The 27,059-nt window shown below is 48.2% G+C and overlaps 1 protein-coding gene across 1 annotated transcript in view; it reads left to right on the top strand.

Annotated features, from left to right (window-relative positions):
• The first annotated feature begins 356 nt into the window (after positions 1 to 356).
• The window catches only part of KCNJ3 (potassium inwardly rectifying channel subfamily J member 3), a 212,979-nt gene continuing 186,276 nt past the window's right edge, over positions 357 to 27,059 (top strand). The window contains exon 1 of the mRNA XM_072122487.1: positions 357 to 1,986. Within this exon, the coding sequence (XP_071978588.1) occupies positions 1,315 to 1,986 (672 nt within the window). The 5' untranslated portion in view covers positions 357 to 1,314. The remainder of the gene's footprint in view (positions 1,987 to 27,059) is intronic.

Genomic DNA, 27,059 nt, shown 5'->3' with positions numbered 1-27,059 from the left:
ACTTTCCCAGACACAGGTACAACTAAGAAAAGCCTAGAAAGAGGAAATATTAGTAATTCCTGCGCTGGCCGGCACATACACAAAGACATATGCAGCGCGCAGCGTTCATCCATGTGTCTGGAGGGTGACAGCTGCGTCCTCCCTGCTGACAGGCGCTTACACGGTTAAATATCTCTTCATTTTCCCAACACTCCCACTGCACTCCCACTCCATGCTCCGTGAGTGGCAGCTCCAGAAGAGGAACACACAATATGGGGGGGAATTGTCAAACTTAGATATTGCAGCAGTGCTGCAGCCTGAATGGTGCGATCCAGTATATATATAGTATATAGGTATATAGGGGGCTGCGTGCAATGCACATCATCCATGTGCAGGAGACATCCCCATTGTGTGCTCCCGAGAGCTGCCCACTGCAGTCTGAGGCTCCTGGGTATATATATATATACATGGGGAGTGGAGAGGAGAACAGGAGGAGCTACAGATCCTGCAGCTGATCACACACTCACATCCACTCACACACCAACACTCGCTCCACAACCATGATGATCCTATCACCTCCCCCCAAAAGAAAAAGGACTGGAGACAATTCATCCTGATCCATGCATAAGCATCTTCACAGGACCCTACAAAGGACATGAAGCCAAGAGCAGAGCCCGAGCTGTGAGGACCATCATCATTGTCCCCAACATCCCAGGAAGCGGAGAGACTAGGTATCTGGAAGAAGACAACCTCCGGCTCCATCCTCCGATTATTGCAGGAACAGTTCTGCTCTGCTGATCTTTGGGGGGAGGGGGGACATTGCCTCTGAGATTGCAAGGCTGGACCTCCGCTTGAACTCCTGTGCGTTGCGTTCAGTGATACTTTCAAGGCGAAGCTTCCATCCTCGTACCCGACCAATTTCCAATCCCTCGGATAATCCCTTGCTTCATCCTTATATATTTTTATTTTTTTGTTTTTTAATTTTCTCCGTTCTGCATGACAACTTCTAGGCAACGTCAACCCTGCAGGAGATGTTTTGCTGCAGAACCAAAGCCAAAGCGATGGGGATCTGGGGATGAGATAATGATATCATTTGTATTGTCTTTAGGAGGAAAGAAATTGATCCAGTAAATCAGTTTGGTATCTCGCTGGATGGATGTGCTCGGATTATGTGGCTTGTAGCCGTGCGTAGGGACCATTACTTTCCCAGCAATAGAAATCAAAGCTATTGAGGAAAACATAGAAGCCAAGCCAGAGAAGGAACTCAATAAGAAAGTGACGCTGATCTGCACATCCATTGGATCTGGCTGCTGCTGCTGTTGTTTTTTCCATATTATGTCTGCACTCCGAAGGAAATTTGGGGACGATTATCAGGTTGTGACCACTTCGTCAAGTGGCTCTGGATTTAATCAAGCTGCCCCCAAGAAGAAACGACAGAGGTTCGTAGAGAAGAACGGCCGATGTAACGTCCAGCATGGCAACCTGGGGAGCGAGACCAGCAGATACCTCTCTGACCTCTTCACCACCCTGGTGGACCTTAAATGGCGCTGGAATTTATTCATCTTCATCCTGACTTATACAGTAGCTTGGCTTTTTATGGCCTCCATGTGGTGGGTCATCGCCTACATGAGAGGGGATCTCAACAAAGCACATGATGAGAACTACACACCTTGTGTGGCCAACGTCTACAACTTTCCATCAGCCTTCCTCTTCTTCATCGAGACTGAGGCCACCATTGGTTATGGATTCAGGTACATTACTGACAAGTGCCCGGAAGGAATTATCCTCTTTCTTTTCCAGTCCATCCTTGGATCCATCGTTGATGCCTTTTTGATAGGTTGCATGTTCATCAAGATGTCTCAACCCAAAAAGAGAGCCGAAACTTTAATGTTCAGTGAACACGCGGTCATTTCCATGAGAGATGGCAAACTCACCCTGATGTTCAGAGTGGGCAACCTCCGAAACAGCCATATGGTCTCTGCCCAAATCCGCTGTAAATTGCTCAAAGTAAGTATCGAAAACTGCATTATTCCATCACAAGAAATGATTGACACTTGTAATAATTGGGTCATAACGTGTCCTATGTCCACCAGAGCCGGGGTCACATGGGCGTCTTAAGAAACCACCACGACCATTTCATAAAATAGGTTAAATATCTTGGATCTTGAGTAAGAATTGCACAATTCACTTATATTATCTTAGTAAATTAAATACATCTTCAAAAATAACCTGCGCAGAAGACATCACATTCTGTTCTTACAATCTTCACACTCACAATGAAATTATCTATTTTGGGAAATTATGACCTACATGTAATTCTTACAGAATCTAAAGGATAAAAATGAAAGTTCTTCTCACTACTAGATGTTGCGGCCCGGAGAAGCTATTTACTCATTTACAGTAGCGTTTAGGGCTCCACAGTACCAGCGGGCTGCACGTAAAGCCGGGGGTTATTTCTAGTTTTTGTCCAATTATAATTTCAATCTATTTTTTTAGTGGTAATTTTTTATGAGATTAAATTGTATTTTATTATTTTAAATGTACACAATCCAATAAACCACGAGGGGATAGAATTGGTGGATGGACGTGGCAGATGATACCCTTGTTATCCTGGTAATTGAGCCGCCATTTCTTTGCTGACCTTTACTTGTTCTCCGATGGTATTAAAGTTGCGTGGTAGAAATTTCCAAGGCAAATGCTTTAACAGTGGGTTTATTATGGAGCTGTCATGGTAACGAGATATCCCGATGTATCAACACCTCAGGGGTTAATGCTTTGTGCTACTTTTAAGAAAACCCCGGTTGATTTTCTTCCTAATCTAAGGCCGGCAGGAAAGACTAAGCCGGCTGCTCATTTAGTCGCTCATCCATCACGGTTAGACCAACAAATTTATTTTCTCATATAAGTTTCTGGCATAATCATCCCCTGGAGTCTCGTTGCTTGTTGGCTGCATTTTGCTTGGTCAGACGACAACACTATCGATCGGCGGTGCAATCCCTGTCATTTATCCTCTCCACAATCTATTATGTCAAATCTGATCATTTCAGTAGAACATTCAGTGCAGAAAACTCCTAATTCACAATGAACATTAGAGGCAGAACTGTGGCTGCACATCCAAGCCTTATGACATGACCGGATGACCAGAACTCAGTGTCCTTGGTCTCCTGGATCTTGTGTGTTGGTTCATCGGACCTGCAAATGGGCTGGGATTGGCGGCTGTAATGTGGTCATCTGATTGAAGCCTTGGCCCATGCCTAAGTTATATGTGTCCTTGGTCCCTGGATACCATGAGTTGGGTTTTAAGCCTTGGCCCATGTCTGAGTTATATGTGTCCTTGGTCCCTGGATACCATGAGTTGGGTTTTAAGCTTTGGCCCATGTCTGAGTTGTATGTGTCCTTGGTCCCTGGATACCATGAGTTGGGTTTTAAGCTTTGGCCCATGTCTGAGTTGTATGTGTCCTTGGTCCCTGGATACCATGAGTTGGGTTTTAAGCTTTGGCCCATGTCTGAGTTGTATGTGTCCTTGTTCCCCCGGATATAATGAGTTGGGTTTTAAGCCTTGGCCCATGTCTGAGTTATATGTGCCCTTGGTCCCCCGGATATAATGAGTTGGGTTTTAAGCTTTGGCCCATGTCTGAGTTGTATGTGCCCTTGGTCCCTGGATACCATGAGTTGGGTTTTAAGCCTTGGCCCATGTCTGAGTTATATGTGTCCTTGGTCCCCCGGATATTATGAGTTGGGTTTTAAGCTTTGGCCCATGTCTGAGTTATATGTGTCCTTGGTCCCTGGATACCATGAGTTGGGTTTTAAGCCTTGGCCCATGTCTGAGTTATATGTGTCCTTGGTCCCTGGATACCATGAGTTGGGTTTTAAGCTTTGGCCCATGTCTGAGTTGTATGTGTCCTTGGTCCCCTGGATATAATGAGTTGGGTTTTAAGCCTTGGCCCATGTCTGAGTTATATGTGTCCTTGGTCCCCCGGATATAATGAGTTGGGTTTTAAGCTTTGGCCCATGTCTGAGTTGTATGTGTCCTTGGTCCCTGGATACCATGAGTTGGGTTTTAAGCTTTGGCCCATGCCTGAGTTGTATGTGTCCTTGGTCCCTGGATACCATGAGTTGGGTTTTAAGCTTTGGCCCATGTCTGAGTTGTATGTGTCCTTGGTCCCCCGGATATAATGAGTTGGGTTTTAAGCTTTGGCCGATGCCTGAGTTGTATGTGCCCTTGGTCCCATGGTTACCATGAGTTGGGTTGTAGGACTTGTAAATGGTCCTGGATTTGTAGCCATAATTTTGGCATCTGATTGTAGCCTTGGCCCGTGCCATAGTTTTACTTGTCCTTGGTCTCCTGGTCATGGTAGGTTTGTTCATTGCACATGCTATTGGACAAGAATTTGTGGTCATGATGTGTCCATCAGATTGAAGCTTTGGTCCGTGGTCATAAGACTTCCTTAGACGGTCTTTACCATTTACCAAACTGATTGTAGATTACCATAAAACCCTTTCATAATACAAGAACAGCCAAGTCCACCGTTCCTGCGGCTTATTCTACGTGGCCTACTGACTCTGCTGAGATACACCACTATCGGAGCATCGCTGAGTATGGGGCCATGGGGCATGTGAAGGTCGGACAGACCAAAGCTACTGAAGATATATTAAAGTTTTATTGGATGATTCATTATACACTATAAATGCATCTACATAATCTAAGGGAACATCTCACCTTTTCTGGAGGAGGGTCCCCAGTACTTTGGGTAAATTGTAGTTGACCTAAATAGTGTAGGCCATCGGAGATCAGCCGTGGAGGCCAACCTTCGAAGGACTGGTCATAAAAACTTTCATGGAGCAAAAGTAACAAAACATTAAGCTCCATTAATAATTTTCTGGATGGATTGAGGACCATGGAGTTTATTTTTGCCCTGGGCAGGAATAGATGAAGGTGACTGCACAATGTATGCTGTGATGCCCAAGTTAATTGCCCCATAGAGCTCCAGGCACTTCAGCCTGTGCTTCTGGCTACATAAGTCACAGTAATCATCTCTCATTGTAAATGTTTGGTAGTTATTGATTTTGGTTTAGTTTTAAAAACACTTTGGAGAAAAACCGAATGTCCATCCATAGGAAAGTTCGACCCCGAGTGCTGACCCCAGATATAGGACTCAGGAGGTCCCATAAAAAATGTAAAGTTTTAAACATTTCTGGTCTATCCTCAGGAAGGACATCTGCATTTTCTATTTGGTAGTAATCTAACCCTCTAGATACATTCACAGAATTGAAAGGGCTTTGTTAATGTTAAATGTGGGGCTCATCCCATAACAAACCATTACCCAACTCTACTACTAAGGGCTCAATTCTCCCCCATTACTCTCTACTTCCTGTTGTTTCCCGACAGACAGGAAATGCTCAGAGATGACCATCGGTGATTGGCTAGTCAGCATCTTCAAGCATTTCCTGCTTGTCCACAAAGTGAAAATCAGTGGGTACATGCGCAGCTTCAGAACGAAGGTTGTGGACGGGTGAGAAGTGAGAAATATTGTGTTTTACTCAAATTTGAAGCTTTGTATGGCTTCTAGAGATGAGCGGACAAGATGGTTGCGTTCGGTGTCTTGAAGTCAATATGTCTTGATCAACCGAACACTGAACCATCAGATCCGCTCATCTCTAAAGGTTCCTTCAAGGTTCCTTCTCCTTCATTTTGCTGCAGACCTATAAACCCCATAAAAGGAGTGAACTCATAAACACCCAATTTCACTAAATGTAATAGGAATATTTGACTTTCAGGTGTGTATTATGTCATCCCTGGAAATGTAGGAACAAATATACAACTGGGCGTTGCTCACTTTCCCCCTTGCCAAAGGGGTGTGATCCTGCGCAGTAGGATACAGCTAGTTCTGATTGGACAGTGTCAGACACACCCCTTTGAGAAGGGTAACACCCATTTATTCTGTCAGGAACAGGAATAGAGCAATGGTAACACAGAGATTTAAGAACCGAAGGTCCAGTGTAGTTATTTTATGGGCAATGCCAAGATTTAGTGATTTATCAATGTTAGAGGAATCAACGGATCCTTGTAGTGCTGCCTGCATCCTTTACTAGGTAATGACACAAGTCAGTAATTCTCCAGTCTAGGGAGGAGCAAACCCAAAGCGAAATCTTCGGCTCTCAGCCTCGGGGCCACCGGTAACACCTGCAGTCGGTGCTGGCACAGGTCACGGGTGTTAACTCTTTAAAGGCTACTGGTCAAGTCACCGCCATTTTCCTTTGGATCGTCATTCCCAGAAGCATTTAATGGGTCGAGGTTTAGGTTCAGGAACCCAAAACAAACTTTTGTTGAAGGTTGGCCGCACTCGGAGCCACAGAACTTGAACACGTCCGCTTACGACTACTCCCATCCTAATGACAACTGTCTGAAGAGCAGAAATCAGCTTTGTGCACTGGATTCATGGCTGATGTTTATGGAGATGAACGTTCTGCTGATTATTTTTAGATGTTTTACTGGATGCCGTAGGTGTCCACATTGCCTGGGGTTACGCTCACATTATCCTAGGGGCCTTGTCTCCCATTAGCTGCTATACATAGTACTCCATGCATCACACCCACAATAGAGAAGATAATTTGTTTCCGCGAAGGACATTCAATTGACATCTCGCAACGTTATGGAAATCTTCCCGTCTCTTGGAGAGGCCGCCGCGACACAGGTTACTTAACCCTTCCAGTCACACCTGATTTCTTCTGGGAAAGTAAATGCGTTGATGCGAGTTCCGGCCTTGCTGCGGTAGCGTTAGAGTAAATGAACAATTAGAGTGCAGCGCGCTCCGCTCGGCCCTTATCCGTGTTTATTTTTAGTATTATATAAGGTTCACTGTGCACATTATGGGTGAAAGATGATCCGTGCCTTGCAGTGTATTCCTAAACGAGAAGCAAAGTGGCAGAGAAGGTTGAGACGCAGTGCATGATGGGAAAAAGAGGGGAATTTTTTTTTGGAAACAGGAGCCTGATTCGTCGGCGCTAAATGTTTTGTCACTTTCCGCTTCACAGGGAGTTTTTTCTCTAGTTTGTAAGGTTTGGCAAATAAGCGAATTTGTGCGCATTCCCTGAGTGCTTAATACACTGAGCACACAAATAAATCATTAAGTGCTTCTTGTACGCAGAGCGCTGAAGAGCAATGAGCCCCTTCCGTTATCTGCATGGGGAGGGAGCACAATTAGAAAGGCTTTCCCGCCCCCCGCTGTCCCTCCATGTACACAAGGTCTCTCAATTATAGAAAGCGGGGAGAGGGGGCTCCGGATACTCGCTCTGCACGTGACTCTCCAATGGACGAGGCTCCGTCATGTTACATCGCAGGAGATCCCAGGATTTATAAATAGGATCGGTGATCAATATCCGATTGGCCGTGGTCTGACACCCAAAGGCTAGAGCTGAGCGGATCCATTCGGACTTGGTGAGTTCTGAAAAAGAAGTACGGTTATCAGATCCCCAACACAGCACTAACACCCGCAATCAGTGCTGGTTAACCCTTTAGATGCATCCCGAAAAGTCTAGGATCATGGTTTTGCAGGCAGAATTTAAAGTCTTAACACCATGGGGCTCATTTACTATGGATCGCGCTGCACATTTGTTGGACTGTGCACCGTTTTCAGGGCTAAAATGGCTTGCAAAGGTATTTAACAAGTGTCTACGCTGGGAAGCGACACATGCAGGATATCGGGTGCAGGATCTTAGTGACTCCCCAAACAGCACATTATACATGGACAATGCACTTACATGCACCAGGAAGAAGAAGGTGAACTCCGGGGACCTGAGCGGGGAAGCGACACATGCAGGATATTGGCGCAGGATCTTAGTGACTCCCTGCACAACGCATTATACACGAACAATGCACTTACATGCACCAGGAAGAAGAAGGTGAACTCCAGGGACCTGAGCGGGGAAGCGACACATGCAGGATATCAGGGGCAGGATCTTAGTGACTCCCCGCACAGCACATTATACATGGACAATGCACATACATGCACCAGGAAGAAGAAGGTGAACTCCGGGGACCTGAGCGGGGAAGCGACACATGCAGGATATTGGCGCAGGATCTTAGTGACTCCCCGCACAGCACATTATACATGGACAATGCACATACATGCACCAGGAAGAAGAAGGTGAACTCCGGGGACCTGAGCGGGGAAGCGACACATGCAGGATATCGGGCGCAGGATCTTAGTGACTCCCCGCACAGCACATTATACACGGACAATGCACTTACATGCACCAGGAAGAAGAAGGTGAACTCACGGGACCTGAGCGGGGAAGCGACACATGCAGGATATCGGGTGCAGGATCTTAGTGACTCCCCGCACAGTGCATTATACACGGACAATGCACTTACATGCACCAGGAAGAAGAAGGTGAACTCCAGGGACCTGAGCGGGGAAGCGACACATGCAGGATATCGGGCGCACAATCTTAGTGACTCCCCGCACAGCACATTATACACGGACAATGCACTTACATGCACCAGGAAGGAGAAGGTGAACTCACGGGACCTGAGCGGGGAAGAGACACATGCAGGATATCGGGCGCAGAATCTTAGTGACTCCCCGCACAGCGCATTATACACGGACAATGCACTTACATGCACCAGGAAGAAGAAGGTGAACTCCTGGGACCTGAGCGGGGAAGTGACACATGCAGGATATCGGGTGCAGGATCTTAGTGACTCCCCGCACAGCGCATTATACACAGACAATGCACTTACATGCACCAGGAAGAAGAAGGTGAACTCCGGGGACCTGAGCGGGGAAGCGACACATGCAGGATATCGGGTGCAGGATCTTAGTGACTCCCCGCACAGCGCATTATACACGGACAATGCACTTACATGCACCAGGAAGAAGAAGGTGAACTCCGGGGACCTGAGCGGGGAAGCGACACATGCAGGATATCGGGCGCAGGATCTTAGTGACTCCCCGCACAGCACATTATACACGGACAATGCACTTACATGCACCAGGAAGAAGAAGGTGAACTCCAGGGACCTGAGCGGGGAAGCGACACATGCAGGATATCGGGCGCACAATCTTAGTGACTCCCGGCACAGCGCATTATACACGGACAATGCTCTTACATGCACCAGGAAGAAGAAGGTGAACTCCGGGGACCTGAGCGGGGAAGCGACACATGCAGGATATCGGGCGCAGGATCTTAGTGACTCCTCGCACAGCACATTATACACAGACAATGCACTTACATGCACCAGGAAGAAGAAGGTGAACTCCGGGGACCTGAGCGGGGAAGCGACACATGCAGGATATCGGGTGCAGGATCTTAGTGACTCCCCGCACAGCGCATTATACACGGACAATGCACTTACATGCACCAGGAAGAAGAAGGTGAACTCCAGGGACCTGAGCAGGGAAGCGACACATGCAGGATATCGGGCGCATGATCTTAGTGACTCCCCACACAGCACATTATACACGGACTATGTACTTACATGCACCAGGAAGAAGAAGGTCAACTCCGGGGACCTGAGCGGGGAAGTGACACATGCAGGATATCGGGTGCAGGATCTTAGTCACTCCCCGCACAGCGCATTATACACGGACAATGCACTTACATGCACCAGGAAGAAGAAGGTGAACTCCGGGGACCTGAGCGGGGAAGCGATAGATGCAGGATATCAGGCGCACGATCTTAAAGACTCCCTGCAAAGCGCATTATACACGGACAATGCACTTACTTGCAGCAGGAAGAAGAAGGTGAACTCCGGGGACCTGAGCAGGGAGGCGACACATGCAGGATATCGGGCGCACAATCTTAGTGACTCCCCGCACAGCGCATTATACACGGACAATGCTCTTACATGCACCAGGAAGAAGAAGGTAAACTCCGGGGACCTGAGCGGGGAAGCGACACATGCAGGATATCGGGTGCAGGATCTTAGTGACTCCCCGCACAGCGCATTATACACGGACAATGCACTTACATGCACCGGGAAGAAGAAGGTGAACTCCTGGAACCTGAGCGGGGAAGCGACACATGCAGGATATCGGGCGCAGGATCTTAGTGACTCCTCGCACAGCGCATTATACACAGACAATGCACTTATATGCACCGGGAAGAAGAAGGTGAACTCCAGGGACCTGAGCGGGGAAGCGACACATGCAGGATATCGGGTGCAGGATCTTAGTGACTCCCCGCACAGCACATTATACACAGACAATGCACTTACATGCACCAGGAAGAAGAAGGTGAACTCCTGGGACCTGAGCGGGGAAGCGACACATGCAGGATATCGGGCGCACGATCTTAGTGACTCCCCGCACAGCGCATTATACACGGACAATGCATTTACATGCACCAGGAAGAGGAAGGTGAACTCCGGGGACCTTAGCGGGGAAGCGACACATGCAGGATATCGGGCGCAGGATCTTAGTGACTCCCCGCACAGCGCATTATACACGGACAATGCTCTTACATGCACCAGGAAGAAGAAGGTGAACTCCGGGGACCTGAGCGGGGAAGCGACACATGCAGGATATCGGGCGCAGGATCTTAGTGACTCCTCGCACAGCGCATTATACACGGACAATGCACTTACATGCACCGGGAAGAAGAAGGTGAACTCCAGGGACCTGAGCAGGGAAGTGACACATGCAGGATATCGGGCGCAGGATCTTAGTGACTCCCCGCACAGCGCATTAAACACGGACAATGCACTTACATGCAACAGGAAGAAGAAGGTGAACTCCTGGGACCTGAGCGGGGAAGCGACACATGCAGGATATCGGGCGCAGGATCTTAGTGACTCCCCGCACAGCGCATTAAACACGGACAATGCACTTACATGCACCAGGAAGAAGAAGGTGAACTCCGGGGACCTGAGCGGGGAAGTGACACATGCAGGATATCGGGTGCACGATCTTGGTGACTCCCCGCACAGCGCATTATACACGGACAATGCACTTACATGCACCAGGAAGAAGAAGGTGAACTCCGGGGACCTGAGCGGGGAAGTGACACATGCAGGATATCGGGTGCAGGATCTTAGTGACTCCCCGCACAGCGCATTATACACGGACAATGCACTTACATGCACCAGGAAGAAGAAGGTGAACTCCGGGGACCTGAGCAGGGAAGCGACACATGCAGGATATGGGGCGCAGGATCTTAGTGACTCCCCGCACAGCACATTATACACGGACAATGCACTTACATGCACCAGGAAGAAGAAGGTGAACTCCAGGGACCTGAGCGGGGAAGTGACACATGCAGGATATCGGGCGCAGGATCTTAGTGACTCCCCGCACAGCGCATTATACACGGACAATGCACTTACATGCACCAGGAAGAAGAAGGTGAACTCCGGGGACCTGAGCAGGGAAGCGACACATGCAGGATATGGGGCGCAGGATCTTAGTGACTCCCCGCACAGCACATTATACACGGACAATGCACTTACATGCACCAGGAAGAAGAAGGTGAACTCCAGGGACCTGAGCGGGGAAGTGACACATGCAGGATATCGGGCGCAGGATCTTAGTGACTCCCCGCACAGCGCATTATACACGGACAATGCACTTACATGCACCAGGAAGAAGAAGGTGAACTCCGGGGACCTGAGCAGGGAAGCGACACATGCAGGATATGGGGCGCAGGATCTTAGTGACTCCCCGCACAGCACATTATACACGGACAATGCACTTACATGCACCAGGAAGAAGAAGGTGAACTCCAGGGACCTGAGCGGGGAAGCGACACATGCAGGATATCGGGCGCAGGATCTTAGTGACTCCCCGCACAGCACATTATACACAGACAATGCACTTACATGCACCAGGAAGAAGAAGGTGAACTCCGGGGACCTGAGCAGGGAAGCGACACATGCAGGATATCGGGCGCAGGATCTTAGTGACTCCCCGCACAGCGCATTATACACGGACAATGCACTTACATGCACCAGGAAGAAGAAGGTGAACTCCTGGGACCTGAGCGGGGAAGTGACACATGCAGGATATCGGGTGCAGGATCTTAGTGACTCCCCGCACAGCGCATTATACACGGACAATGCACTTACATGCACCAGGAAGAAGAAGGTGAACTCCGGGGACCTGAGCGGGGAAGTAACACATGCAGGATATCGGGCGCACGATCTTAAAGACTCCCTGCAAAGCGGATTATACACGGACAATGCACTTACATGCACCAGGAAGAAGAAGGTGAACTCCTGGGACCTGAGCGGGGAAGTGACACATGCAGGATATCGGGCGCAGGATCTTAGTGACTCCCCGCACAGCGCATTAAACACGGACAATGCACTTACATGCACCAGGAAGAAGAAGGTGAACTCCGGGGACCTGAGCGGGGAAGTGACACATGCAGGATATGGGGCGCAGGATCTTAGTGACTCCCCGCACAGCGCATTATACACGGACAATGCACTTACATGCACCAGGAAGAAGAAGGTGAACTCCGGGGACCTGAGCAGGGAAGCGACACATGCAGGATATGGGGCGCAGGATCTTAGTGACTCCCCGCACAGCACATTATACACGGACAATGCACTTACATGCACCAGGAAGAAGAAGGTGAACTCCGGGGACCTGAGCAGGGAAGCGACACATGCAGGATATGGGGCGCAGGATCTTAGTGACTCCCCGCACAGCACATTATACACGGACAATGCACTTACATGCACCAGGAAGAAGAAGGTGAACTCCGGGGACCTGAGCAGGGAAGCGACACATGCAGGATATGGGGCGCAGGATCTTAGTGACTCCCCGCACAGCACATTATACACGGACAATGCACTTACATGCACCAGGAAGAAGAAGGTGAACTCCAGGGACCTGAGCGGGGAAGCGACACATGCAGGATATCGGGCGCAGGATCTTAGTGACTCCTCGCACAGCGCATTATACACGGACAATGCACTTACATGCACCGGGAAGAAGAAGGTGAACTCCAGGGACCTGAGCGGGGAAGCGACACATGCAGGATATCGGGCGCACGATCTTAAAGACTCCCTGCAAAGCGGATTATACACGGACAATGCACTTACTTGCAGCAGGAAGAAGAAGGTGAACTCCGGGGACCTGAGCAGGGAGGCGACACATGCAGGATATCGGATGCAGGATCTTTGTGACTCCCCGCACAGCGCATTATACACGGACAATGCACTTACATGCACCAGGAAGAAGAAGGTGAACTCCAGGGACCTGAGCGGGGAAGCGACACATGCAGGATATCGGGCGCAGGATCTTAGTGACTCCCCGCACAGCACATTATACACGTACAATGCACTTACATGCACCAGGAAGAAGAAGGTGAACTCCGGGGACCTTAGCGGGGAAGCGACACATGCAGGATATCGGGCACACGATCTTAGTGACTCCACGCACAGCGCATTATATACGGACAATGCACTTACATGCACCAGGAAGAAGAAGGTGAACTCCAGGGACCTGAGCGGGGAAGCGACACATGCAGGATATCGGGTGCAGGATCTTAGTGACTCCCCGCACAGCGCATTAAACACGGACAATGCACTTACATGCAACAGGAAGAAGAAGGTGAACTCCTGGGACCTGAGCGGGGAAGCGACACATGCAGGATATCGGGCGCAGGATCTTAGTGACTCCCCGCACAGCGCATTAAACACGGACAATGCACTTACATGCACCAGGAAGAAGAAGGTGAACTCCGGGGACCTGAGCGGGGAAGTGACACATGCAGGATATGGGGCGCAGGATCTTAGTGACTCCCCGCACAGCGCATTATACACGGACAATCAGGGGCGGACTGGGAATTTAAAATGGCCCTGGAAAAAAATATAAAAGTGGCCCCATTTAACGGGCGGAGTCAAAACAAGTGGGTGTGGTCAGATAAAGTGGGTGGGGTTATAACAGACAAATTGTTGGTAGATGGCCTTAATGCAAAACAATAACATCTTTTGCTAGTAAGTGAATCTAATGAGCAAAGAATGTGACCTGTCGATTAGTAAATGATGCAAACACACAACCCGATAAGCTTTAAATAGCTTTCCCCTGTGCCATACATGTACAATTCAGAGAAATAATATATTGATACTGCCTCCTATGTACAAGAATAATGCTACAATAACACATTCAATCCTGCCTTCTATATACAAAATAAAACTACTACAATACCTTCTCCCATATACAAGCCAATTACTATATAACTACTATAATACTGCCCCTATGTACAGGAATATAACTACTATAATACTGCCCCCTATGTACAGGGATATAACTACTATAATACTGCCCCCTATGTACAAGAATATAACTACTATAATACTGCCCCCTATGTACAAGAATATAACTACTATAATACTGCTCCCTATGTACAGGAATATAACTACTATAATACTGCCCCTATGTACAGGAATATAACTACTATAATACTGCCCCCTATGTGCAGGAATATAACTACTATAATACTGCTCCCTATGTACAAGAATATAACTACTATAATACTGCCCCCTATGTACAGGAATATAACTACTATAATACTGCCCCCTATGTACAGGAATATAACTACTATAATACTGCCCCCTATGTACAGGAATATAACTACTATAATACTGCCCCCTATGTACAGGAATATATATACTATAATACTGCCCCCTATGTACAGGAATATAACTACTATAATACTGTCCCCTATGTACAGGAATATAACTACTATAATACTGCACCCTATGTACAGGAATATAACTACTATAATACTGCTACCTATGTACAGGAATATAACTACTATAATACTGCCCCCTATGTACAAGAATATAACTACTATAATACTGCTACCTATGTACAGGAATATAACTACTATAATACTGCTACCTATGTACAGGAATATAACTACTATAATACTGCCCCCTATGTACAGGAATATAACTACTATAATACTGCACCCTATGTACAGGAATATAACTACTATAATACTGCTACCTATGTACAGGAATATAACTACTATAATACTGCCCCCTATGTACAGGAATATAACTACTATAATACTGCCCCCTATGTACAAGAATATAACTACTATAATACTGCCCCTATGTACAGGAATATAACTGCTATAATACTGACACCTATGTACAAGAATATAACTACTATAATACTGCCCCCTATGTACAAGTATATTACTACTATAATACTGCCCCCTATGTACAAGAATATAACTACTATAATACTGCCCCCTATGTACAGGGATATAACTACTATAATACTGCCCCCTATGTACAGGGATATAACTACTATAATACTGCCCCCTATGTACAAGAATATAACTACTATAATACTTCCCCCTATGTACAGGAATATAACTACTATAATACTGCCCCCTATGTACAAGAATATAACTACTATAATACTGCCCCCTATGTACAGGAATATAACTACTATAATACTGCCCCCTATGTACAAGAATATAACTACTATAATACTTCCCCCTATGTACAGGAATATAACTACTATAATACTGCCCCCTATGTACAAGAATATAACTACTATAATACTGCCCCCTATGTACAGGAATGTAACTACTATAATACTGCCCCCTATGTACAAGAATATAACTACTATAATACTGCCCCCTATGTACAAGAATATAACTACTATAATACTGCCCCCTATGTACAGGAATATAACTACTATAATACTACCCCTATGTACAGGAATATAACTACTATAATACTGCCCCCTATGTACAAGAATATAACTACTATAATACTGCCCCCTATGTACAGGGATATAACTACTATAATACTGCCCCCTATGTACAGGAATATAACTACTATAATCCTGCCCCCTATGTACAAGAATATAACTACTATAATACTGCCCCCTATGTACAAGAATATAACTACTATAATACTGCCCCCTATGTACAGGAATATAACTACTATAATACTGCCCCCTATGTACAGGAATATAACTACTATAATACTGCCCCCTATGTACAAGAATATAACTACTATAATACTGCCCCCTATGTACAGGAATATAACTACTATAATACTGCCCCCTATGTACAAGAATATAACTACTATAATACTTCCCCCTATGTACAGGAATATAACTACTATAATACTGCCCCCTATGTACAAGAATATAACTACTATAATACTGCCCCCTATGTACAGGAATGTAACTACTATAATACTGCCCCCTATGTACAAGAATATAACTACTATAATACTGCCCCCTATGTACAAGAATATAACTACTATAATACTGCCCCCTATGTACAGGAATATAACTACTATAATACTGCCCCCTATGTACAAGAATATAACTACTATAATACTGCCCCCTATGTACAAGAATATAACTACTATAATACTGCCCACTATGTACAGGAATATAACTACTATAATACTGCCCCCTATGTACAGGGATATAACTACTATAATACTGCCCCCTATGTACAAGAATATAACTACTATAATACTTCCCCCTATGTACAGGAATATAACTACTATAATACTGCCCCCTATGTACAAGAATATAACTACTATAATACTGCCCCCTATGTACAGGAATATAACTACTATAATACTGCCCCCTATGTACAAGAATATAACTACTATAATACTTCCCCCTATGTACAGGAATATAACTACTATAATACTGCCCCCTATGTACAAGAATATAACTACTATAATACTGCCCCCTATGTACAGGAATGTAACTACTATAATACTGCCCCCTATGTACAAGAATATAACTACTATAATACTGCCCCCTATGTACAAGAATATAACTACTATAATACTGCCCCCTATGTACAGGAATATAACTACTATAATACTACCCCTATGTACAGGAATATAACTACTATAATACTGCCCCCTATGTACAAGAATATAACTACTATAATACTGCCCCCTATGTACAGGGATATAACTACTATAATACTGCCCCCTATGTACAGGAATATAACTACTATAATCCTGCCCCCTATGTACAAGAATATAACTACTATAATACTGCCCCCTATGTACAAGAATATAACTACTATAATACTGCCCCCTATGTACAGGAATATAACTACTATAATACTGCCCCCTATGTACAGGAATATAACTACTATAATACTGCCCCCTATGTACAAGAATATAACTACTATAATACTGCCCCCTATGTACAGGAATATAACTACTATAATACTGCCCCCTATGTACAAGAATATAACTACTATAATACTTCCCCCTATGTACAGGAATATAACTACTATAATACTGCCCCCTATGTACAAGAATATAACTACTATAATACTGCCCCCTATGTACAGGAATGTAACTACTATAATACTGCCCCCTATGTACAAGAATATAACTACTATAATACTGCCCCCTATGTACAAGAATATAACTACTATAATACTGCCCCCTATGTACAGGAATATAACTACTATAATACTACCCCTATGTACAGGAATATAACTACTATAATACTACATATATACACAGAAGCGAACATGAAAAAAATCAGTATTTATCATATACAGCTACAGAAAACACATGAGATCCTCACCTATTGCATCCAGTGACATCAGGTGACGTGTCCTCGGATTGTTCTCGTTCCTCTTCTCCATTAGTTCCACCATCTCCTTGTCTCTTCCTCCAGGTACACAGCTTTCCTGCAGAGTTTACCACACAGACGTCTTATGTTCTGCACTTTCCCATTGTCCCTTCTTCTGCTATAACCTATACTGTGCCACAAATACTGTAATAGAGCCCCCTGAAATATTAGTACCACACAAATAGTGCCCCATAATGTAACACCCCTACCCCAGACATATAATTAATGGCCCCAGCCTACCCCAGACATAGAATTTATGCCCCCAACCTACCCCAGACATAGAAATTATACCCCCTGCCGGCCCCACACATATAATTAATGCCCCCTGCCAGCCCCAGATATAGAATAATCCCCCCACCCCTACCCCAGACGTATAATTAATGCCCCCTGCCAGCCCCAGATATACAATAATGCCCCCTGCCCGCCTCAGACATATAATAAATGCCCCCTGCCAGGCCCAGATAAACATTAATGCCCCCGCCATATAATTAATGCCCCCTGCCAGCCTTAGATATAGAATAATGCCCCCCGCCCCAGACATATAGTTAATGCCCGCTGTCAGCCCCAGATATACAATAATGCCCCCCGCCATATAATTAATGCCCCCTGCCCGCCCCAGACATATAATAATGCCCCCTGCCCGCCTCAGACATATAATTAATGCCCCCTGCCAGCCCTAGATATGGACTAATGCCCCCCCCCCCGCCCCAGACATATAATTAATGCCCCCTGCCAGCCCCAGATATAGAATAATGTCCCCCACCATATAATTAATGCCCCCCTGCCAGCCCTAGATATAGAATAATGCCCCATGGCTAGGCATAAAATTAATGCCCCCTGCCAACCCCAGATATAGAAAAATGCCCCCCTGCCATATAATTAATTCCCCCTGCCAGTCCCAGATATAGAATAGTGCCCCCTGCCATATAATGAATCCCCCCCTTCCCGATATACAATAAAGCCCCCCATTCTATAATTAAAAAAAAAACAAAAAACACATAATACTCACCTCTTTGGAGCAGGTTTCTTCCCGTCTTCCCTCGGTCTTCGGCGGCTTGGTGCAGAGGCGCGGGATAGTGACGTCACTGCTCCGCGCCTCTTACACCAAGCCGCGGAGCTACACGGAGGCAGGCGACTGGACAGCTGACAGCTGGTAAGTCAGCCTCCTCCACACTACACAGGTCGCGCAATGAAGTCAATTGCGCGACCTGTGTAGCTGAATGTATACACAGACGCAGAAGCAGCGGTGCTGCGCTGCGTCTGTGTACTAATTAATAGTACCTGCATCGTACGATCGTACGATGCAGGTACTATAGATTAAATCAAAAGTTGTAGGGAGGGAGTGCGGGCCGGCCCCGGAGAAGCTCCGGACCGGCCCAGGACCGACCGGCCCACCGGGAAAATTCCCGGTGGGTACAATGGCCAGTCCGCCCCTGCGGACAATGCACTTACATGCACCAGGAAGAAGAAGGTGAACTCCGGGGACCTGAGCGGGGAAGCGACACATGCAGGATATCGGGCGCAGGATCTTAGTGACTCCCCGCACAGCGCATTATACACGGACAATGCACTTACATGCACCAGGAGGAAGAAGGTGAACTCCGGGGACCTGAGCGGGGAAGTGACACATGCAGGATATCGGACGCATGATCTTAGTGACTCCCCGCACAGCACATTATACACGGACATTGCACTTACATGCACCAGGAAGAAGAAGGTGAACTCCAGGGACCTGAGCAGGGAAGCGACACATGCAGGATATGGGGCGCAGGATCTTAGTGACTCCCCGCACAGCGCATTATACACGGACAATGCACTTACATGCACCAGGAAGAAGAAGGTGAACTCCGGGGACCTGAGCGGGGAAGCGACACATGCAGGATATCGGGGGAAGGATCTTAGTGACTCCCTGCACAGCGCATTATACACGGACAATGCACTTACATGCACCAGGAAGAAGAAGGTGAACTCCGGGGACCTGAGCGGGGAAGCGACACATGCAGGATATCAGGCGCAGGATCTTAGTGACTCCCCACACAGCGCATTATACACGGACAATGCACTTACATGCACCAGGAAGAAGAAGGTGAACTCCGGGGACCTGAGCGGGGAAGAGACACATGCAGGATATCGGGCACAGGATCTTAGTGACTCCCCGCACAGCGCATTATACACGGACAATGCACTTACATGCACCAGGAAGAAGAAGGTGAACTCCGGGGACCTGAGCAGGGAAGCGACACATGCAGGATATCGGGTGCAGGATCTTAGTGACTCCCCACACAGCACATTATACACGGACAATGCACTTACATGCACCAGGAAGAAGAAGGTGAACTCCGGGGACCTGAGCAGGGAAGCGACACATGCAGGATATGGGGCGCAGGATCTTAGTGACTCCCCGCACAGCGCATTATACACGGACAATGCACTTACATGCACCAGGAAGAAGAAGGTGAACTCCGGGGACCTGAGCAGGGAAGCGACACATGCAGGATATGGGGCGCAGGATCTTAGTGACTCCCCGCACAGCACATTATACACGGACAATGCACTTACATGCACCAGGAAGAAGAAGGTGAACTCCGGGGACCTGAGCAGGGAAGCGACACATGCAGGATATCGGGCGCAGGATCTTAGTGACTCCCCGCACAGCACATTATACACGGACAATGCACTTACATGCACCAGGAAGAAGAAGGTGAACTCCGGGGACCTGAGCAGGGAAGCGACACATGCAGGATATCGGGCGCAGGATCTTAGTGACTCCCCGCACAGCACATTATACACGGACAATGCACTTACATGCACCAGGAAGAAGAAGGTGAACTCCGGGGACCTGAGCGGGGAAGTGACACATGCAGGATATCGGGCGCAGGATCTTAGTGACTCCCCGCACAGTGCATAATACACGGACAATGCACTTACATGCACCAGGAAGAAGAAGGTGAACTCCAGGGACCTGAGCGGGGAAGAGACACATGCAGGATATCGGGTGCAGGATCTTAGAGACTCCCCACACAGCGCATTATACACGGACAATGCACTTACATGCACCAGGAAGAAGAAGGTGAACTCCGGGGACCTGAGCGGGGAAGTGACACATGCAGGATATCGGGCGCAGGATCTTAGTGACTCCCCGCACAGCGCATTATACACGGACAATGCACTTACATGCACCAGGAAGAAGAAGGTGAACTCCAGGGACCTGAGCAGGGAAGCGACACATGCAGGATATCGGGTGCAGGATCTTAGTGACTCCCCGCACAGCGCATTATACACGGACAATGCACTTACATGCACCAGGAAGAAGAAGGTGAACTCCGGGGACCTGAGCAGGGAAGCGACACATGCAGGATATGGGGCGCAGGATCTTAGTGACTCCCCGCACAGCGCATTATACACGGACAATGCACTTACATGCACCAGGAAGAAGAAGGTGAACTCCGGGGACCTGAGCGGGGAAGTGACACATGCAGGATATCGGGTGCAGGATCTTAGTGACTCCCCGCACAGCACATTATACACGGACAATGCACTTACATGCACCAGGAAGAAGAAGGTGAACTCCGGGGACCTGAGCAGGGAAGCGACACATGCAGGATATGGGGCGCAGGATCTTAGTGACTCCCCGCACAGCACATTATACACGGACAATGCACTTACATGCACCAGAAAGAAGAAGGTGAACTCCGGGGACCTGAGCGGGGAAGCGACACATGCAGGATATCGGGCGCAGGATCTTAGTGACTCCCCGTACAGCGCATTATACACGGACAATGCACTTACATGCACCAGGAAGAAGAAGGTGAACTCCAGGGACCTGAGCGGGGAAGTGACACATGCAGGATATCGGGCGCAGGATCTTAGTGACTCCCCGCACAGCACATTATACACGGACAATGCACTTACATGCACCAGGAAGAAGAAGGTGAACTCCAGGGACCTGAGCGGGGAAGCGACACATGCAGGATATCGGGTGCAGGATCTTAGTGACTCACCGCACAGCACATTATACATGGACAATGCACTTACATGCACCAGGAAGAAGAAGGTGAACTCCAGGGACCTGAGCGGGGAAGCGACACATGCAGGATATCGGACGCAGGATCTTAGTGACTCCCCGCACAGCGCATTATACACGGACAATGCACTTACATGCACCAGGAAGAAGAAGGTGAACTCCGGGGACCTGAGCAGGGAAGCGACACATGCAGGATATCGGACGCATGATCTTAGTGACTCCCCGCACAGCGCATTATACACGGACAATGCACTTACATGCACCAGGAAGAAGAAGGTGAACTCCAGGGACCTGAGCGGGGAAGTGACACATGCAGGATATCGGGTGCAGGATCTTAGTGACTCCCCGCACAGCACATTATACATGGACAATGCACTTACATGCACCAGGAAGAAGAAGGTGAACTCCAGGGACCTGAGCGGGGAAGCGACACATGCAGGATGAAGTCCATCATTACAGTTGGGGTTGTAGTTCTCTTACTTCTCTATATGATCCAATCATCCAGGATTCGATTCACTGATTTTTACATTTTTCAAAGGATTCAGTTTGAGTCCGATGCTGTTCCCGATGTCCTGGAAATGCAGGTTTTTCATGAAAAGTAACTAATTTATTCTGTATATTTTTATGTTTCCCCCATTTGTCGCCTCTCCCCAGGTTTTGGGATGAATGTAGTATTATCCTGCTGCCGCTTTACTAGATTAGAAGAAATTAGGATTTGATTTGTATTGAATCGAAGAACCAACAATTAGATTCGTCGTCTCTAGTGATGAATATGCAAATGGGTGGAATTGGATTCAGACCTAATGTTACGATTATTGGGGCAGCGCGTCTATTACCCAGCTGGAAGTTTTCCTCGATTTGCATATTCAATCCTGTGCCACAACCAGGGGACTCTACAACCTACTGTTATGTAATGTGCCTTCTCCAAGTGTCCACCAGGTGAGCAGCGCCATGAGACCCCCCATTATCTGGCGCCGTATGTGTTCAGCCAGACTTCAGCCAGACGTCCGGTTTTGGCTTTTGACCTCCTCCACCGGTAACGTCCGCAATCAGTTCCAACACCAATCACAGGTGTTAACCCTTTAAATGCTGCTGACAAAGCTCCCCAATGACGTCTCAATGCGAGCACTGATCATGTGATACCAGTGGGGGGGGGGGGGCGATCTTGCCCAAACCCCATCTTGAGCAGATAAACTCTTCCCGGGTCACCCCTAATCCCCTCCACGTGTGACTCGTCCTGATTGCTGCACATGGGATGAGGCCGAGCTGCAGGATAACCTGGGGGAAGGGTTGGGCTGTTATGTACAAAAACACAAACTCATAAAAAAGTGCTGCAATATATTTTAGTTCTTTACAACTTTGAAAACAACTTCTCAAAACTACAGAAAACCGAACATAAAGGTCACGGAGGCAGCGTAAGACCAGCGCCAAGGGGCAGCAGCTAAAGGGCCCGGGCACGTGTATCACATGACACCTACAATGTAACAATAGTCTCAGGACAAGAGACATGGAAAGTTTTTACCTTCTGGTAACATTTCAGGGAAGATTCCAGACCAATATCTATTATAGGGGCTGATAATCACCGGCGCCTCTAAACTAGATCGGGGATTCTGCAAATTATAGGAAAAGCGATCGACCCCTCCGAGTGCCCCCCATTATCCGTAGGAGGATTGGCTGGTTACTACCTCCAGGCTACAATCCGTCCTGATAACCCGGGACATTACTCCTAGATCCGGGAGGCGTCCTGCCTGCGGTACCTCCTCTCTGTGTCATCCGTGGCCTCCTTGGCAGTGGCTGCGGCTATTATATGACCTGTATATGGCAGAATTATATTGTCTCTATGTGAAATGATTGTTTCATTTATATAAAATTATACGATCGCTGTGTGAAAGTTTTCTGGTTTTGTTTTGGTAGAAATCGCAAGTATTATAAAACGTATAAGGGGAACATAATATTTGGGGGCCTCATTTTCTGTAGAAATAGTGTCAGACTATAAATACAGGGTCAGAATAGAAGATATTATTTCCTCCTTCCGTGGGATCTTTTTGCACTGGGGTCTATTTTTCTCTTTGTAGCTTTGGCTCTTTTGGATTTCTTTTGAGACCTCAGAGCATTGCTTTTCCTACGACTGGTCAGGACTGGAAGGTTTTTGCACAATTATCTGTGACCTTTCAGGCGCAAACGTCTGGAGGACTGCGGGGAAAAGTTGCAAAACATTACACAGATACCCAAATGTGCCCCAAAATACAACCAAAAAGCACTAAGATAATTCTGCCCCATTGTTACACTATGTACGGCCCCCTTTTCCAAGCTCTGGACTCCCGGTATGATCCTGAAGGTGTTAGAAGGTGTAAGATTCGTATGGTCAGTGGGGCCACCCCACACATTATATTCCCCGATAGATGGAGATGCAATGTCTCTGTTTCCTGCCAATCAGAATTTTATTATTTAAAAAGTAATTTAAAATTTTGAAAAAGAAGTTTATCAGAACCAGCGCCACCCTTCACCAGTGATGAACAAACAATAGCGTAGACCACCATGGACACCCCCGCCCATATAAACCCTCAGTAAAGACAAGACTTTTTGTGTTTTACAATCTTTACATGAAAATCTGGCAGAACACGTGGATTTCTGAGCGCAGGAAGAAGCGATTGGTGAGGGGGCGGCTGCTCGGGACTGAAACACTTCTTCTAATGTACGGCTCTTAGGTTCTGACTAATACAATATCACATTGTCATTTCTATATAATCGTCACTTCCCATGCTCCCGAATCACTATATGGGGGGGGGGGGTGTTTAGACACATTGGACAGGTCCCAGTTCAGACTCCGCAGTCACCACATTTTTCCTGCTTTTTCTATAAATATCAAAGATTCTGATTGTTACAAATTGCACTCGTTTTACCGCTCAGATCTTGCATTTCCATTGTGACACGAAGGGAACCTGTGGGGTAATGTAGGACTCTAATCCAATGGACCATAGGGACCTGTTGGACCTTACACTTACCTAGCAAGAATTCTGACGAGCCACATAGGACCATCTCCAGGGCTCCTGGTACCTGTGGGGGGTTCCCTTTAGTAATGGTCTCCGGTCTAGTAACATTGATGGACCTTCCCACCACCATGTGATCTGCTGATCTCTGCAGGAGCTGGATGTTGGGGAACTGGAAGGTTGGGCAGTTGGATCCAACATGCCCGATCCTCCTGTCCTCACCGATCCCCCTGTCCTCACCGACCCCCCTGTCCTCACCGATCCCCCTGTCCTCACCGATCCCCCTGTCCTCACTGATCCTCCTGTCCTCACCGATCCCCCGGTCCTCACCAATCCTCCTGTCCTCACCGATACCCCTGCCCTCACCGATTCCCCTGCCCTCACCAATCCCCCTGTCCTCACCGAGCCTCCTGCCCTCACCGATCCCCCAGTCCTCACCGATCCCACTGTCCTCACTGATCCTCCTGTCCTCACCGATCCCCCTGTCCTCACCGATCCCACTGTCCTCACCGATCCCATTGTCCTCACCGATCCCCCTGTCGTCACCAGTCCCGCTGTCCTCACCGATCCCCCTGTCCTCACTGATCCTCCTGTCCTCACCAATCCCCCGGTCCTCGCCGATCCTCCTGTCCTCAACAATACCCCTGTCCTCTCCGATCCCCCTGTCCTCACCGATCCTCCTGTCCTCACCAATCCCCCTGTCCTCACCGATCCCCCTGTCCTCACTGATCCTCCTGTCATCACCTATCCTTCTGTCCTCACCAATCTCCTGTCCTCACTTATCCTCCTGTCCTCACCGATACCCCTGCCCTCACTGATTCCCCTGCCCTCACCGATTTTCTGTCCTCACCGATCCTCCTGTCCTCACCGATTCCCTGTCCTCACCGATCCTCCTGTCCTCACCCATCCCCCTGTCCTCACCGATTCCCTGTCCTCACCGATCCTCCTGTCCTCACCCATCCCCCTGTCCTCACCGATTCCCCGTCCTCACCGATCCTCCCGTCCTCACCGATTCCCTGTCCTCACCGATCCCCCTGTCCTCACCGATCCGTCTGTCCTCACCAATTCCCTGTCCTCACCGATCCCCCTGACCTCACCGATCCTCCTGTCATCACCGATCTTTCTGTCCTCACCGATCCTCCTGTCATCACCGATCCTCCTGTCATCACCGATCCCCCTGTCCTCACCGATTCCCTGTCCTCATTGATCCCCCTGTCATCACCGATTCCCTGTCCTCACCGATCCTCCTGTCATCACCGATCCTTCTGTCATCACCGATCCTCCTGTCCTCACTGATCCCCCTGTCCTCACCGATCCTCCTGTCCTCACCGATCCCCCTGCCCTCACCAATCCCCCTGTCCTCACCGATCCTCCTGTCATCACCTATACTTCTGTCATCACCGATCCTCCTGTCCTCACCAATCTCCTGTCCTCACCGATCCCCCTGTCCTCACCAATCTCCTGTCCTCACCGATCCCCCTGTCCTCACCGATCCTTCTGTCATCACCGATCCTCTTGTCCTCACCGATCTCCCTGTTCTCACCGATCCTCCTGTCATCACCGATCTTTCTGTCATCACCGACCCTCCTGTCCTCGCCGATCTCCTGTCCTCATTGATCCCTCTGTCCTCACCGATCCCCCTGTCCTCACCGATCCTTCTGTCCTCACCAATTCCCTGTCCTCACCGATCCCCCTGTCCTCACCGATCCCCCTGTCATCACCGATCTTTCTGTCCTCACCGATCCTCCTGTCATCACCGATCCTCCTGTCATCACCGATCCCCCTGTCATCACCGATTCCCTGTCCTCACCGATCCCCCTGTCCTCACCGATCCTCCTGTCATCACTGATCCTTCTGTCATCACCGATCCTCCTGTCCTCACTGATCTCCTGTCCTCACTGATCCCCCTCTCCTCACCGATTCCCTGTCCTCACCGATCCTCCTGTCATCACCGATCCTTCTGTCATCACCGATCCTCCTGTCCTCACCGATCTCCTGTCCTCACTTATCCCCCTGTCCTCACCGAATTCCCTGTTCTCTCCGATCCCCCTGTCCTCACCGATTCCCTGTCCTCATTGATCCCCCTGTCATCACCGATTCCCTGTCCTCACCGATCCCCCTGTCATCACCGATTCCCTGTCCTCACCGATCCCCCTGTCCTCACCGATCCTCCTGTCATCACTGATCCTTCTGTCATCACCAATCCTCCTGTCCTCACCGATCTCCTGTCCTCACTTATCCCCCTGTCCTCACCGATTCCCTGTTCTCACCGATCCTCCTGTCCTCACCGATCTCCTGTCCTCATTGATCTTCCTGTCCTCACCGATTCCCCTGTCCTCACTGATCCTTCTGTCATCACCGATCCTCCTGTCCTCACCGATCTCCTGTCCTCATTGATCCCCCTGTCCTCACCGATCCCCCTGTCCTCACCGATCCTTCTGTCATCACCGATCCTCCTGTCCTCACCGA

Source organism: Engystomops pustulosus, chromosome 8, assembly GCF_040894005.1.
Source record: "Engystomops pustulosus chromosome 8, aEngPut4.maternal, whole genome shotgun sequence".
NCBI lineage: Eukaryota > Metazoa > Chordata > Amphibia > Anura > Leptodactylidae > Engystomops > Engystomops pustulosus.
The sequence above is the reverse complement of the archived record's forward strand: the minus strand, read 5'-3'. Positions and strand labels throughout refer to the sequence as shown.